This window comes from Microchirus variegatus, assembly GCF_963457635.1.
Source record: "Microchirus variegatus genome assembly, chromosome: 3".
Taxonomy (NCBI): Eukaryota; Metazoa; Chordata; class Actinopteri; order Pleuronectiformes; family Soleidae; genus Microchirus; species Microchirus variegatus.
The window spans coordinates 1,222,721-1,241,107 of NC_139804.1; the positions used below are offsets into that span (position 1 = coordinate 1,222,721).

The 18,387-nt window shown below is 36.0% G+C and overlaps 1 protein-coding gene across 1 annotated transcript in view; it reads left to right on the plus strand.

Moving 5' to 3' along the window:
* The window catches only part of dph1 (diphthamide biosynthesis 1), a gene marked incomplete at its 5' end in the record, with an annotated part of 89,575 nt that overhangs the window by 59,356 nt on the left and 11,832 nt on the right, over positions 1–18,387 (plus strand). Inside the window, 5 exons of the mRNA XM_083886613.1 lie at positions 2,714–2,868; positions 6,742–6,863; positions 12,676–12,744; positions 12,851–13,007; positions 15,365–15,465. Of these exons, the coding sequence (XP_083742739.1) occupies positions 2,714–2,868; positions 6,742–6,863; positions 12,676–12,744; positions 12,851–13,007; positions 15,365–15,465 (604 nt within the window). The remainder of the gene's footprint in view (positions 1–2,713; positions 2,869–6,741; positions 6,864–12,675; positions 12,745–12,850; positions 13,008–15,364; positions 15,466–18,387) is intronic.

An 18,387-nucleotide genomic window follows, 5' to 3' on the forward strand; every position in this document is an offset into this window, starting at 1 on the left:
TCTCTGCTCATGCTTTGTTTATTTATGGAGCTTTTCCACATTTTTTTTATCCTCTTCTCCATCACTGATAGAACCTGACAGTTCCTGCTCTGACGACGTTGAGCTGAGCTGATACTAAACTGTGACGTCATCAGACTGAAGGCCACCGATTGGTCAGAGAGCGTCGTCACTGAAGAGTCATGAGCGCGAGACGCAAGAATCAAAGCCAACAATGTCCAACTGTAGATTGAAGTTATAAAGGCTTAAAAATCACACTTATAATTGTGAAATCTACTTATAACTCCAAAATCTACTTATTATTCCAAAATCTATTTATAACTCCAAAATCTACTTATTATTCCAAAATCTATTTATAGTTCCAAAATCTGCTTATAATTTTAAAATCTACTTATAATTCCAAAATCTACTTATAGTTCCAAAATCACTTATAATTCCAAAATCTACTTACAATTCCAAAAACTACTTATAGTTACAAAATCTACTTATAGTTTCAAAATCACTTATAATTCCAACATTTTCTTAAAGTTACAAAATATACTTATAATTCCAAAATCACTTATAATTCCAAAATCACTTATAATTCCAAAATCTACTTACAATTCCAAAATCTACTTATAGTTACAAAATCTACTTATAGTTTCAAAATCACTTATAATTCCAACATTTTCTTAAAGTTACAAAATATACTTATAATTCCAAAATCACTTATAATTCCAAAATCACTTATAATTCCAAAATCTACTTATAATTCCAAAATCTACTTATAGTTACAAAATATACTTATAATTCCAAAATCACTTATAATTCCAAAATCACTTATAATTCCAAAATCTACTTAAAGTTCCAAAATCACTTATAATTCCAAAATCTGCTTAAAGTTCCAAGTTACCTCGAGTTGTTCAGATGTCCTCAACTATTTAGACACTTTAATAGATTGTTCAGCTTCTTAAATGTTAAATATTTTCCGGTTTCTTTGCTCCATAAAACTACGTTTTAATGCGTAGCTTAATGAGTAAAGCGTATAGTGGACTGAACCATGATGAAGTTCTGGACCTGGACAGGAAAAGTTCTTTTGGGATTTGAATTGACTGCCATCAAGTGAGCTGCACCTTCTCCTCCTCGTATAGATAACGTTTCCCCTTTGAAGAGCGTTTGCTTAATGATAACATTAACTGTCCCCTCGCTCCCGGGCTGCAAATTAAATGTAATAGAAGAGGAAGAATAATTATGATGATCGGCCCAGACCATAATTTGTCTTCCTTAATCCACAACCTTTCCCCTCGTCTACCTCGGAGCGTCTCTGAGCTCAGCCCAGGTTTCTGCTAAATGGCCTGTGAAATTAATGGTATTAATAGTAATCGCAGCAGTCTAAATAAGTCGGGCGTTAGCATCACTTTCTGTTTTTGCTGAACACTGGAGTGGAAAAGACTTCATCTCCACCACACACTCTGTGACGCACGCTCTCTACGTATCATCGCGTCCTGAATGAATCCATGAACATGGTCAACTTTATACAGAATAAGACAGGTTTATAAAGACATTTTACAGCTTAAATGTTGACTATTTTCTGGTTTCTTTACACCATAAAAACAAAGAAATCATAAAAACAAAAACTAGACATTTGAGAACATCATCATTTCCAGTTTTTAGAAACACTGATCAACACATTTACGAGGTTCCTTGAATGCTATGAATCCCTGAATTCAAGAAATCCTTCAAAACTGATAGATTTTGTGTTTGTGGACAAAAAGAAGACGTTTGAGAACCTCATCATTTCTAGCATTTTTTTTAACTAAATGACGAATCAATCAATGGAGAAAATGATGAACAGAAACTTAGAAAGATAAATGTCTTCTCCTGAAAGGATAAGGGAACGTTTTTAAGTTTTATTTTTTACTATTTGTAAGAGAATTTTAGACTTTAGAAGTGTCAACACCAGTTAAATGAAAGAAAAACAATATGTTATTGATCGGTGAAGGACAGTTTCACATTTTTGCTCTAAAATGAATCACAGCCTCCTATTTTGATAATTAATCAGTCTAAGTTTGAGTTTTTTAACGATCAAAACCAGTTTCTGTGATTTTTCAGCTTCTTGAATATTGTTCGTTGAATATTTTATGGTTTCTTTGCTCCATAAAAACAAAGAAATCAATCATCATTTCCACTGGTTAGAAACACTGGTCAAAGTTTTTCAACATATTTACGAGGTTCCTTGAATGCTATGAACTCCTGAAATCAAGAAATCATTCAAACTGATTTTGTGGACAAAACCAAGACGAGAACTTCATAATTTCCAGGTTTGATCAACATTTTATGAACTCAATGATTAATCCACCAATGCAGAATTTTCCAGCTTCTTAAATGTTGAATATTTTCTGTTTTCTTTGCTCCATAAATCAATAATTTCTAGTTTTTTAGAAACACTGGTCAACATTTTTCAACACATTTACGATGTTCCTTGAATGCTATGAACCCCTGAAATCAAGAAATCTTTCCATTTTTTTCGATTTTGTGGATAAAAACAAACAATTCGTCAAACAATGACGAATAAATCAATGGAGAAAACGGTGGACAGAACATTCTAAAGACGTCACCACACACTCCTGAGACTTATGTTCTCTACATATCACGTCCTGTATGAATCCATGAATAGTGCACCTGACACAACAGAGTGAATTATTCATGTGTCTTTGCCTTTTTTGTCCTCCCTCAGTCCCCATAGACTCCACGGCGGGGATTAAGATGCTCTACGTGTTTGTGGACATCCAGCTGGACAACGCTCACTTCCTGGACACGGTCAGGTTCAACTTTAAACCGGGACAGAGTCTGGCCCTGGTCAGCACCATTCAGTTTGTGGCAGCTCTGCAGGTGAGTCAATATTCTAATATTCTAATATTCTAATATTTTAATACTCAGACTGCAAGCAAGCTGCTTTTTTTATCATTATATATATATTTTCAGCAGTTTTTGCTCCAAAAAACATAAATAAATCAATAAAACTGATAATTTTTTTGAAATTGGATAAAAGACATTTAAGAAACATCATCATTCCTCGGTTTTGGGAAATATGAACCAGGTTTGATTTGAATTTCTTGTTTTAATTCACACAGATGCTGATACATGCATTCATTTTAGTTAAAGGCGCCATATGTAAGAATGTGGCCAAAAACGGTTACTACATTCAAATTCAAAATACAGAGGTCTTTTAGGTTTGGTTTTCTGACGTAACTGGCAACCCGTGGTTGCTCGGCAGCTGAGACTCTACTGACTGCAATGATTGGTTGACGGCGGTAGGTGGCGCCACATGACGGTAAAAACATGATTTCAAAGCATAAACATAATTTGCAGTCTGCAAAATATATTTTTTAATGCAAATATTTTGTCTGTACTGTTGTTGTTGGTGAGTTCAGTTTGTTATATGAACATCATTGCCGTCTACCAATCATTGCAGTCAGTAGAGTCTCAGCTGCCGAGCAACCACGGGTTGCCAGTTACGTCAGAAAACTAAACCTAAAAGACCTCGGTGTTTTGAATTTGAATGTAGTAACTGTTTTTGGCCACATTCTTACATATGGCACCTTGAAGTAAAAGTGCTGAAGTACTTGTTTTTAAAAGTACTTGAGTATCAAGAGTACAAGAGTACATGTTCTAAATATTGCATTACTACTGCCACAGTGCTTACTAAGTCTCTGTGACATATTAGGAGGATTTTATGGCCAGTTGTTTTAGATTTATTACATAATGCACCTTTAAAAACTCATTTTATTGGTCAGTTGAGAAAATGATTGTCAAATGATTTGATTATCAATATAATCATTAGTTGCCGTTAGCCGTATATTAAACTCCAGTGCAAGAGGTTGTTATCGCGTTGAGCTAACGAGTTGCATTCAAGGCACCTAGTAATTTTTTAATCACTTCTGAAAACACTCCTTCAGTCCGCTCCCTAAATACTTGCTGCTGCCACCTTGTGGGTAATAGGTGCGCCGCAAATTAGGTGGTTATTGGACTAGAAAGGTTTGTTTTTATAACTACAAGAATCCCCGGTTACCTCACATAATGTGACGTCTTTCTAAGTGAAGTGAACAAAGCTAAGCTAGGTATTTATTCACATACACAGAGATAGGTCAAATGTCATAAAGTCAATGAGATAAAGGACGCAGCAAACGACAACATTGACGACGGCAAAACACAACGTACTGCAGCTTTAGCTCCGTGTATTTTATTCATTTTTTTTAGTTTTTTTTTTATTACAATGACCTGTATTCAGTTTCCCGGCTTCATTGAACATGAGCTGACACTGACACGCTGCACTAAAGCTCAGTTCAAGAGTGTGTTTTTTAAAGAAGCCGGCGATCGCAAGCTATTTTGGATCTAAAAGGTGGAAACGACCTCGGGATTCATGTGGGTTCAGCGTCGTGCAGATCATACTCTGCTATGTTCTTTACATAACACACACACACACACACACACACACACACACATGTTGTGTAGCATGTTGTGCTACTTCCTGTCTCCTTGAACCAGCAGCACTCGAGTGTGGACTCCTGCTAATGTAACCACTGTTTATTTTTAAAACCACGCTCTGCTCTTGCGGGTCATGTTTAATGTTGTGGTGTTTGAGTGCAGCCGTGCGTGTGTGTGTGTGTGTGTGTGTGTGTGTGTGTGTGTGTGTGTGTGTGTGTGTGTGTGTGTGTGTGTGTGTGTGCGCGCGCGCGCGCGCGCGCGTGTGTGTGTGTGTGTGTGTGTGTGTGTGTGTGTGTGTGTGTGTGTGTGTGTGTGTGTGTGTGTGTGTGTGTGTGTGTGTGTGATGGGCGGATGCAGCAGAAAGTTCATCTGTATTCCCCTTCGCTGTCGTTCTTAAATTAGCTTTAAATGGTTCCATTTATCCTCCTCCACCTCCGAGCAGAGCGTCTCATTTTTATTTTTAAATTTATGCCGTAATTGTTCCGTCCTCACTTTGATGAAATGGATGTAGGTGTTGTTTTTCGAGGGCTTGGATTTTTTCCGACGATTTCGGAGGAGAAATGTATTTTCTCCTAAAGTTGGCCTGAGTTCGCTCTCATTTATCTCCTCCTCGTTTAGAGTTGGTGTGAAAAACAAACGCCTGCTGTGGGATTAAATCTGTGGATACTTCAGGATCAAACTCAAGTCTTTACACATTTAACGTCCTCCATTTTGTTTTGATTTTAGTTTTCAAACACAGAAAAAACAAGGGTAAACATGGTAACATTTAGTTGATTGATTTTGATAATTGATTAATCCGTTTGAGAGTGTTTTTAAAAGGTCAGAAACTCAGCTAAAAGCTCATATAAACTATTCTTATTTTCACGAAATACAGTTAAAGATGATAGCATTAGCTAGCTTACATCAAGTAGTTACCTATCTTAGATAGATAGCAACTTACATAATGTAGTTAGCGAGTTTAGATAGCTAGTTAGTTAGCTAGATTAAATAGTTATCTTACATATTGTAGTTAACTGGTTTAGATAGTTTACATAGTTAGCTTGAATAATGTAGTTAACTTTCTGAGATAGCTAACAGGAAAGATTATATGATTAGCTAGCTAACAAAGTAGTTAGCTATCTTAGATATATGGCAACTTACATAATGTAGTTAGTGAGTTTAGATAGCTAGTTAGTTAGCTAGATTACATAGTTATCTTACATAATGTAGTTAACTGGTTTAGATAGTTTACATAGTTAGCTTGAATAATGTAGTTAACTTTCTGAGATAGCTGACTAGAAAGATTATATAATTAGCTAGCTTACATCAAGTATTTAGCTATCATAGATAGATAGCAACTTACATAATGTAGTTAGTGAGTTTAGATAGCTAGTTAGTTAGTTAGCTAGATTACATAGTTATCTTACATAATGTAGTTAACTTTCCAAGATGGCTAAAAGATGATATCATTAGCTAGCTTTCATCAAGTAGTCAGCTAGCTTAGATAGATAGCAACTTACATAATGCAGTTAACAAGTTTAGATAGATAGCTAGTTAGTTAGCTAGATTACATGGTTATCTTACATAATTTAGTTAACTGGTTTAGATAGTTTACATAGTTAGCTTGAATAATGTAGTTAACTTTCCGAGATAGCTAACTAGAAAGATGATATCATTAGCTAGCTTACATCAAGTAGTCAGCTAGCTTAGATAGATAGCAACTTACATAATGTAGTTAGCAAGTTTAGATAGATAGTTAGATAGATTACATAGTTATCTTACATAATTTAGTTAACTGGTTTAGATAGTTTACATAGTTAGCTTGAATAATGTAGTTAACTTTCTGAGATAGCTATGTAATTAGCTAGCTTACATCAAGTATTTAGCTATCTTAGATAGATGGCAACTTACATAATCTAGTTAGTGAGTTTAGATAGCTAGTTAGTTAGCTAGATTACATAGTTTGCTTGAATAATGTAGTTAACTTTCTGAGATAGCTGACTAGAAAGATTATATAATTAGCTAGCTTACACACAAGTAGTTAGCTAGGTAGCTGGAACACAACAACATTTATTGCACAAAGTTTAACGTGTAATTAATTCAGTTCTTTATTTTTTAAGGTGAAAATAAATTCAGGATTATGTGATTTTTGCAAAGTGTTTTTTGATGGATCCTCACTAAAGTCTACATGAGAGTTGAGCTGAATAAAAGCAGTGAATCTCTAACAATCTTTCCTCCTCTTCCTCCTCTTCCTCCTCCTCCTCCTCCTCCTCTTCCTCCTCCTCCTCCTCGCTGCAGGCCGTGAGCTCAGTCCTGAAGTCAGAGTACGACATCCTGGTGCCACAGTGTCGACCTCTGTCACCTGGAGAAGTTCTGGGCTGCACCTCCCCTCGATTGGACGGCCATGTCAACGCCATAATGTAAGACACTCTCTTCTCCTGCTGAGTTTCATCCTCGTCTCCTTCTGTCATTTTCTTTTCCTTTTCCTTTTCCTTTTCTTTCTTCGTGTCTTTGTGACTTTAGCAGCAGAGAAATCCAGGTTTCCAAAGACAGAGCAGCCTTGACTCATGCAGGAGCTTCCCACTCCCACTGTTAGCTGCAATAATTAGCCCGGCTGTTAGCGAGGCCCACCCATGTGACACGAGGGAGAATCAGTGTGACATCACACCAGGCTAACCTGACACGTGTAGCTAGCTGTGACAACCGTGTGTGCGTGTGTGTGTGTGTGTGTAACAGCCAGATGCTGATCCAGAATGACGAGAGTAAAAATACCTTCACACTGAGCCAATGGTTGACGTATAAAGTCAGACAGACGCAGCCACAGTCGGTTTCCTCAGAGCGACGCGGAAACAACCAAACTCCCCACAGTTATTCATGTTTTCAAGAAAAAGTTTGTTGTTTTTGTTTTTGTCTGTGGCACGACATCGTGACATGTGATCGACTCTGCTCCGTGCAATTCTAATAATCTATATACAGTATTTAGATATAGATAATATATGGTGATTTTAGATATCGTCATATCATCATAAACACATAGATAGCATCATTAGCTAGCTTAGATATTTAAAAAGATAGATATAGAACTACCTTACATTATTAGCAGGTTTGCAGTATTAGCTAGCTACCGAGATAATTGGCTATCTTACATCAAGTAGTTAGCGATCTTAGCTAACTAATTATCTTAGATCGCTATTTAGGGATCTTACATAATGTACGTAAGTGCAGTTAATTGGCTTAGCTAGCTACATTACGTAGTAAGCTTGAATACTGCACTTTCTGAGATAGATAACATAATTAGCTATCTTTGGTGGGTGGAGGATAGATAGATAGATAGATAGATAGATAGATAGATAGATAGATAGATAGATAGATAGATAGATAGATAGATAGATAGATAGATTCCTAGCTAGCAATAGATAGATATAAAATAGATAGATGCTAACTAGCTGCCTAGCTAGCTAGATGGATAGAAAGATGCTAGTTTGCTAGCCTCCTAGCTAGCAATAGATAGATATAAAATAGATAGATGCTAACTAGCTACCTGGCTAGCGATAGATAGATAGATAGATAGATAGATAGATAGATAGATAGATAGATAGATAGATAGATAGATAGATAGATAGATAGATAGATTTTCCTGGTTTTAAAGGCTTTTATAATCAGTATATTTAATACATTAAAGAAATGTGTCGACGTACACTTATTTACTTACTTATTTATTTATATATATATATATATATATATATGTGTATATATATATTTCTATATGTATGTGTGTATATATATGTATGTATATACACATAGATGGATGTAGATATAGCTAGAGATATAAAAAAAGATATGTGGAATGGACAAAATTAGATTTTAATCCTTTTAATTATTTGTGTTAAAGCGGAATTTGACCATATTTAGTCAATGTCTTTGTTTGTAACACACGTACAGTACATATCCTTTATTTAAAGACCTATAGCAGGTTTTATCTGAAATGAAAGGTAATAATAAGTGTATCAATAACAGTGGACGCCGAGGACAAAGACAAGCTCTTACATCTTAAGCTGTTTCAGCACATTTTGTCCTTGAATTTAAGGAAATTTGGTCCTGGAAAGTCCTTGAAAAGGACAATTTTCTATTATTTTACAAAAACAACAAAAGAAAATCCATGTTTGGACTGTCGGCATTTGTTTTTAGTTCTAGGAACAAAAAGTTATTTTATTCTACTTCATTTACATTTCCGTTTAAAAAAAACCTAACAAGTGAAGCTGCAGCAGAGAAGCAGGACAAACAAACACCTGAGTCTCCACCTGTCACGTTCGTCTGCAGTCGAGCGACTCTTATACTTCACCAAAGTCGTTCCTCCTCCTCAATGTAATTATATCAGCTGCTTTAACCCCAGTGTGTCTGATGTGCACATCTTATTTAGTCTTATGTGATTAAAAACCTCGCGGTGCATGACATTAAAAAACCCGGCTACGCAACGACGACCTCCGGCGACGTCTTCTGCGCGAGACGCTGAAACCCTGAAACCCTGTGGGAGACGAGAGCGTCGCGTCTGCTCGTGTGAGGGAAGTAATGGAGTTAGTGTTCACAACAAGTCCTCATTTAATTCAACTCCATTTAAAGTGTTTGATGAAGGTGGAGTGAATCGATTAGTCTGACACACACACACACACACACATTTACACCGTAATGAATTGATCACCGCACACAACAACACAGTCATCGCAGACGTTCGGGATTTCTTGTATTTCAATTACAGCACCATAAATGCATAATTAAAGATATAATACGCAACATTTTCTGTGTTTAAAAAATGACGAGTGATGTTGTATTTGTTTTGAGTGCACTGTTGTCGGACACTCTTTAAATCCCCAGAAATCCATATTTCCGCTGAAGATAATGGAGCGTTTCCGTAGCCGTCGTCGTTTAATGAGCACTTTTTACAAAACCGCTGCTGTTTTATGTCGGAGGGTGTTTTTATGGGACGGAGTTGCCGCAAATAACCAAACTTTGAACAGTTTTTAATGTCAAATAAAAGGCCACGACTCTTTGAGTGTGACGATCCGCTGCTCCTGCTGGTATTTCACAATAAAAGACCTCCTCTTCTTGGAAAAGTGAATTTTGAAGGCGATGCAGGATGTGTTATTTGCGACACAAAGAACTTTAAGGAGCAATTTAAGAAGAATATATGATATATATGAATATGGGTCAATGACAAATAAAGCTTCTAAAAAGGTATTTTTTAAAAGTATTTTCAAAATGGATGTAATGCATATATTTGAGTCCAGAACATTTGTCATATATTGAATAACTATTTGAACTGTTTTAACTAATTTTTTAACAGTATCTTTAACTTCACAACAAAAAAAAATGTCAGGTGGCACAACCAACTATTTATAGAAAAATATATACATTCCTAATATTTATTTTAAAGTTAATTATTTGGCAACTATACCTTAAGGTGTCTACACTAGATAAACATTATTATTTTTTAAAGTGAAATTATTAAAGTATATGTTCATAATGTATTATATAATACATGACAATAATTTTTGTGGTGAAGTTTTCAATCGAAAAACTCTGAGGATAAGAATCACCATTTCCTGTTTCCACGTTTCATGTCCTTTTCCAAAACGAGGCTTTTATTGTGAAATATTTAGAGCGCCGTCTGATAACGTGTCGTCGAGAAGAATGCGTGCGTTGTTTTTCCTTGAAGTGAGAGGTGGAAATTGAAAAGAAAAAAGCTGGAGGAAAAGTTTGAATCCACCTCCTCTGTTCTTTCTCTCCGTGTAAAGATGTAACTGTGAAAGACGGGGGCTGTTACATAAGTCAAAGTCTTACAGCATCTATGGTTATTGTTGTTGTTATATAGAGGCAGCTTTACAGCACACTAGAATATGGACAGACTATAGATGGACAGACTCGACTTCTTAAAGCGACAGAGGACGACTAAAGTGAAGCAGACGCTCTCATCACGTTCATTTCACCCAGTGTTAATCTTTATGTTAAAGGATTATTAATACGTCCGCCTTCTGTGTTACATTTGTGGAACTCTGGCAAGTAAAGACAGGCTTTAAAATCATATTTTATCACTTATACGAGTAGTTTTCGTAGAGGAATAAACTGAAAGTTTATACGTTACAGAACGTTACATTTATTAATGTTCCTTCTGCTCTACATCTATGGTCGTATTGTTGTTAAACTGGTGTCACTGAACTACAGATAAAAGTGTAGAAAGGGGCATATATATATATATATGTGTATATGTACATATTTATGTATATATGTGTATATATATTTATACATATATATGAATATGTTTTTCCCTACACCCAACTGTAGAGGTATGTCCTCATGTTACATATAGTATATGTGTGTGTATGTATGTATGTGTATCTTTATATATGTGTGTGTATGTATGTATGTATATATATATGTATATATGCATGTGTATGTATATATATATATATATATATATATATATATATGCATTTGTATGTATATATATATGTATATATGCATGTGTATGTATATATATGTGTATATACGTAAGTATGTATTATGTATATATGTGTATCTATATATATATGCATGTATGTATATATGTTTGTATGTATATGTGTATATATGTATACATGTGTGTATATATTTATACATATATGTTATTCCCTACACCCAACTGTAGAGGTATGTCCTCATGTTGCATATAGTAGAGATTTCCTTTATTGTTGACGATAAACAGACATAAACAAAATATGACCTGTAGAGGGCGCCAGCTTCGGAGTCAAGGAGGTAGCAGCTGCAGTAGCCAACTGTTTTAGTCATTGGTCACATCAGGAGATCTATATTGAACTCTGTGGTGGACGAGACACAATCCTGAGACCTGGTCTAAGTCCAGACTGACGCTCTAGACACAAACGACGTGCGATGTTCATCTCAAACGGACGTCGGGCCGATCTCTTGAGTTTTAGAGGAGACCGTAAGTCAAACCACACACAGCCCGAGTCGCTCTAAACACTGACCAATTAGTGGCTTTTTAATTCCATGTTGTGTCTCAGTGGGCCAACGGAGATCGAGGCAGTAATGAGTCGGAGTTGTGACCCGAGGCCTCTCCTCTGACAGCATGATTCTCCTCAGCTCCTCGCTCTCCACCGGCTTCATTTCACAGCGTTTCTGCTTCGGCTTGTTTTTCTGCCTGTCTTGTGTACTCGTGCTCTGGTGGATCCACGGAACCAGACCCAGGGTTAATTGGAAGGGCTTAGATTCTCTGTTAACAGCGTGTTTAAATCATTGAGGTCATATTGTGTATATATATATATATATATATATATATATATATACAGTATATATATATATATACCTGTTTGGCAGAGATGAGCGAGTCCTCTACCTCAGCCTCAGGCATCTCTCTCTCTTTCCTTCTTTTATTTCTTTTGCCTTTAAACAAAGCTTTAAATGCAATTCATATTTTCCTCTCTACTCTTTTTCTTACTTCTTTTCATTTCTTTACCCTGAACTTTGAATTAATCTGTCTAGATGAAACCACCTGCAGGGGGCTGTTGAGCACTTTTGACGAGCGCAATCCTGTGAAAAAACTTCTCATGTATAAGTCGCCGCAACGAATCTACATTGTGTTTTGAATGATTTCACCCAATTAAATTGTTTTCCTGTTGCCACTAGAGGGCGCTCTGTTTAAAAATGGATATTTCCACATCAACGTCTTCAAGGCGGGACTGTTATCAAACATAGCAAGTTTGGTGCAGATTGGACCTTCCACAGCAGAGTTATACCAATTATTTCACCGATTTCAGCGCAAAATTTGTCGCCCCCTAGTGCCTACACGGTGTGACATTAAGTGAAGCTTTTCATAACTTTGAATCCTTATCCTGTCCACAGTGACATAACCAAATTTGAAGTTGATACGGCAAAAACATCAGTGGGAGGAGTTTATTCAAATACCACTTGTGCAAAATCAACCAAAATATGTTTGTTCCAAAATGGCCGCCTTCCTGTTGGGTTTGGGTCATTGGTCCCATTGACTTTTTTGTTGGTACTGACTTCATACATGTGTGTACCAATTTTGGTGCATGTATGTGAAACTTGCCCCGCCCATCCATTTGTTGCCCCGCCCATTCAGAGGTTTTTGTGCAAACCACTTTAATGAATGTTCTTTTTTCTGTGATTCAGTGAATATTTGTTGTCACTTATAATTCTTCTTACTTTATTTTCCCCCAGTTATCTTGGAGATGGAAGATTCCACCTGGAGTCGATCATGATCGCAAACCCAGAGATTCCTGCCTACAGGTATTATCAGCCACTATTTGTCCTCATGTTTTGAATTTACCCTGTAATTTATGTGCCGACATTATCAAATATCAACTTTAAAATGTGAGAATAACTGTTTCCACAGATATGATCCGTACAGTAAGATTTTCAGCAGAGAGTTCTACGACCACGAGGCCATGCGCGCTCTGAGGCTCCAGGCCGTCGACGAGGCTCGCTCTGCCCAGAGATGGGGTCTGATTCTGGGCACGCTGGGTCGACAGGGCAGCCCCAAAATCCTGGAGGTGAGAGTTGGTAAAACTATTGTGTTTGATAAATTAATTAAAACATATTTTTTATCCTTTAATATAATTTAAATCTTAACTCTATGATTGTTGCCTGTTCACAGTGTCATTTTGTCTTATTTTCACTTTCAAACTGAGTGTTTTTGGCTTTTCTGAGCGAACTGGAAGACTTCCTCCACCTTTTATAGCTGCTTTATAAGAACGGAGAGAACATAATGTCAGTAATTCCACACGTCTTTATCAACAAAGGATAGAGATTTTTTCACTGGAGTACAGAATGGAGGAGATTTCCCTGGACTGGGATTATATTTCTCATCCTGTTGTGTTTTTTACACCAATTCTTTCTTCTGATCTTTGCTAAATCAGAGCAAGACTGAGCAATATGGGAAATAATCATTATATATATCATATATTGTCTTATATCGTTATAAATCACAATATTAAATAAGGAACTCTTTAATTCATTAATTATCGTTTACTGTAAACAGCTTAAACAACGTCAACATGTTTTTTAGGTTTTTGTGATTTTTCAGCTTTTTAAAGGTGAATATTTTCTGGTTTCTTTGCTCCATAAAAACAAAGAAATCATTAAATCTGAATCATTTTATGAACCAAATGATTACTCGAATAATCAATGATGAAAAATTTTAATCAAATCAATATTTCTGTAAGGCTGTGATTTATGGTTTATAAATGTGTGTATGTGGATATTAAGCTGCACACAGCCCTCTTTTTTAAAGAGAACATTATGTAAAAAATCCCTTTAATCTCACAATCTCAGTCAAAATAATTGTGAATTAGATGTTGATTCAGAATCGTTCTGACCTGATTATTCAGTCATGGTCACAGAAGGTCAAAGGTCACAGAGGTGTTGGTCATAAAATAGCTTCATACATTTAGAAGTGGACCAAAAAAATTGATTTTAATTTGGATGACGCCTGAATTCAGATTATCCAATGTGTGAGTGTGTGTCCCCTCGTGTGATCTCTTGCGCCCCCTAGAGGCCAGGTTAGGAACTATAGGTATTACTTCATGTTGCTTACAAGTTTCAAGGTTTTTATTTGCCATTTGTGCTTAAACAGACAGTCGAGGCACATTGGAAATATTGTGCGGGTTCTACGAGTCAGTCACAAAATGGAACACACATCTATATATATAAATAAATATAGAGCTCAAATCTATAAATGTAAAAGGAGATGTAGGAAATGTAAAAAAACAAATAAAAATATACAAATATACAGCACCTTTATATATATGTGTATATACATATACATCTACACATACATACACATATACATATACATATATATATATACATGTACACATACACACACATATATATATATATATATACATACATATACATATACACATACACATACATATATATATACATATATATATATTTACATACATATACATATACATCCATACATATACATACACATATATATATATACATATACATATACATACATATACATATAATATACACACACATGTATAGGAGAGAGAGAATTGCAGTATTGCTCTGGCAGGTATTGGACACCGATATAATCTGATATAATCTGATATAATCTGGCTCGATGCAGAACAAACCGGTTTAAAATGTCATTTATTGCTGCAGTCATCACAGTCCTTCATGGATCTTTTCTGTTGTTGTATGTATTTATTTATTTATTTATTTATTTGTTTGTTGTCTTATGATTCAAGACGCCTTGAACCTTTAAAGTCGCCACATTTCTGCACAAATGTTTCTGTTGTGATTTAGTTCACGGTCGTTTCTTTAAAAAAGGTGAATCCTCTCTCACTGAACAGCTGAGACTGTTTGTCCTTCACTGAGTGAATGAGTGAATCTCCTTCAGTGACGGGGTGAAGTGAAGAGGATGAAGCAGACACATCCACTGCCCTTCTTTGGGCGTCTAATCCCCACACACTTCCCTGAGGAAGCCTCGGGTCAGAACAGGACTGGACAGAGATCCAGAAAAAGGCCCCGGAATATTCTGCAGGGATTACAGGTTTTTTCAGCTCAGCCTGAGAATGAAGTCAGAAAGAGCCGGAGGAGAGAGTGGATTTATCTGCTTCTTCCCTTAAGTTTGTCTTCTCACAGTGTGGACGTGGTTCAGGAGCAGGAAGTACATGAGGATCTGAGAGGGTTCACATAAAAACCTCCGTCTCTTTGCTCCAACAGAAACTTCACAGTGACCCCAGATTAGGAGATTATCTGTATATGCCCTGTTTGTTCTGCTGGAGGATGTGATCTGTAACTTTGAACGCAGGAGTTTGAGGAGAGAGTGCGTTTGATGGTTTGATTCCAGATCCGTTCATTGATCCTGTTTTTTTTTTCCTCCTCTCAGCACCTGGAGACAAAGCTTCAGTCTCTGGGAAAAGACTTCACCAGAGTTCTTCTGTCCGAGATCTTCCCAAACAAACTGGACCTGATGTCAGACGTGGACGCGTGAGTCTTTTTCACCACAATGTTATTATAATGTTATTATACACTCACACTTTATACTGTACACAGAGCTGACACAAGTCTGTGGGTCATACTGTATAATCATTTTATACAAAACTATATATATATATATATAGAGTATTCTTAGAGTATATATAACTCTAAGAACCTGCTCGTCACAGTTCACTCATCTGAGACGATAAAGACGCAGAGAAGACGTCTTTTTCAAATACATACTGTTCTTTGTGTACTTTAAGGATAAGGTCAGAATATAATAAAGAAGACGGAATCAAATAAACCGGCTCTTCTTTCAAAGAGCGTTCATAGCCTTCAGGCTCAATATTCTGGGCTTTTATTTTGATTTGAAATCATGAAATAATTTATGGTTTGAACCTGAAATCAAAGAAACAGACAGACTTATAAAAACGTAGATATTTGGCTAGTTAATAGCAAGCTAAGATAGATAGATGGCTAGTTTATAGCACGCTTAAATTGGTAGTTGCTAGTTAATTGCAGTCTTAGATTGGTAGTTTGCTAGTTAGCTTAGATTGGTAGTTTGCTACTTAATGCTAAACGTGGATAGATATGTGGCTAGTAAATAGCAATTTTAGATGTGTAGTTGGCTAGTAAATAGCAAGCTAAGATAGATATTTAGCTAATTAATAGCACGATTTGCTAGATATTTGGCTCATTAATAGCAAGCTTAGATAGATAGTTGGCTAGTTAATAGCAAGCTAAGATAGATAGTTGGTTAGCTAATAGCAAGCTTAGATTGGTAGTTGGTTAGCTAATAGCAAGCTAAGATAGATAGTTGGTTAGTTAATAGCAAGCTAAGATAGATAGTTGGTTAGCTAATAGCAAGCTTAGATTGGTAGTTGGTTAGCTAATAGCATGCTAAGATAGATAGTTGGTGAGCTAATTACAAGCTAAGATAAGTATTTGACTAGTTAATAATATCAGACAAATCAAAGACAGTAGCAGTTGAGGCAGTTATGTTGCTGCTGCTGCTGTTGTTGTCGTCGTTGTTGTTGTTGTTGTTGTGGTGCAGAAACTGAGTTTATTTTTAAATCCTAAACTCAGTACAAGGATCGTCAGAGAAATGTCAAGTTTTCAGACTTCACTGTTTCACGTTCTCTCTGATAATAACATGACCTCTGACCTGAGGAGCGCGCACACACACACACACACACACACACACACACACACACACACACACACACACACACACACACACACACACACACACACACACACACACACACACACACACACACACACACACACACACACACACAGCCTCTCACTGTGCAGAGGCAGGAGTGGGTGAGTGAGGGACCAAAGGTCTGTGAGAGAAGAAAAGTGAGGTAGAGGAGGAGGTTGTTTTGTGTTGTGTTGTGTTGTGTTGTGTTGTGTTGTGTTGTGTTGTGTTGTGTTGTGTTTGAACACAGTCATCGTGATATTCTTTCTTTTTTGGCTCAGCTCTTCAGAGCAGATGTACGGTGATGTAACTCAGACACGATTCACCAGGTCACAACAATCACAACAAACCCTCAGCAGAGAATAAATCATCTGTTTTATATTAATAACATCTAAATGATTGAAGTCAAATATTAAGTCTGACCTAATGTTAGAAACAACATCATCTACATTCTAATGTAACTTTCACTTTCCATATCTGGTTGTTATTTACCTCTTTAAGAATGACTGAGAAATGACGCTGGTGAATCTGGTCTGTGATTGGACTCCTGAGGTTCTACCGTAATGACCGGTATATGAGCGCATAGCTCTACTTCTCAGTTTATAGTTCCAAAATCTACTTATAATCCCTAATCCCGTTGATTGATCAATGAGCGCAACGTCCGACACAAGAAGTCAATAAAGTCAACAATGTCCATCTGTAGATTAAAGAGAAAGACTTACTTATAGTTCTAAATTCTATTTATAATTTCAAAATCTATTTCTATTTTCAAAATCTAGTTATAGCTCCAAAACCTACTTAATATTCCAAATTCTACGTATAATTTCAAAATGTATGTTTAATTCCAAATTTGATATAGTTTCAAATTCTACTTATAATTCCAAATTCTACGTATAGTTTCAAAATGTACTTATAATTCCAAATTCCACTTATAATTCCAAAATCTACTTATAATTCCAAATTCTACGTATAGTTTCAAAATGTATGTTTAATTCCTAATTTTACTTCTAATTCCAAAATCTATTTATAGTTTCAAAATCTAGTTATAATTCCAAATTTGATATAGTTTCAAATTCTACTTATAATTCCAAATTCTACGTATAGTTTCAAAATGTATGTATAATTCCAAATTCAACTTATAATTCCAAAATCTACTTATAATTCCAAAAAATACATTAATTTGCAAAATCTATTTATAGTTCCAAAATGTATTTATAATTCCAAATTCTACTTATAATTCCAAAATCTATTTATAATCTCTAATCCCACTGATTGGTCAGAGAGTGTCGTCACTGAGTCATGAACACGACGTCAAAGTCAACAACCTCCAACTGTAGATTAAAGCGAAAAAGACTCAAAAATGTTCATCTCCAACATTTAGCAAAGCAAATGTCTCTAATGTCTCACATTTATAACATGTCTTCAGATCTTAGTGACCTTTAGTGAACATGAGGCTGGAGCAGATCACAGAGATTAGATTATGAAGGCATTTAACAGCAAATATAAGAATTTAAGACCATTTTAAAATCGATCCAGTGTCGAAGAGGGAAAACACAATCTGTGTCACGATCTCGAGCCTCGAGCTCGACTTTAAAAACCAGCAGAGTTTAAATAAATAAGAGATAAAAGACAGAAGAGAGGACGAGGACGAGGACAGTGGTAAAGGACACATTAGTGTTCAGATAATGTACAGAGACGACTGCCATTAGACACACACACACACACAC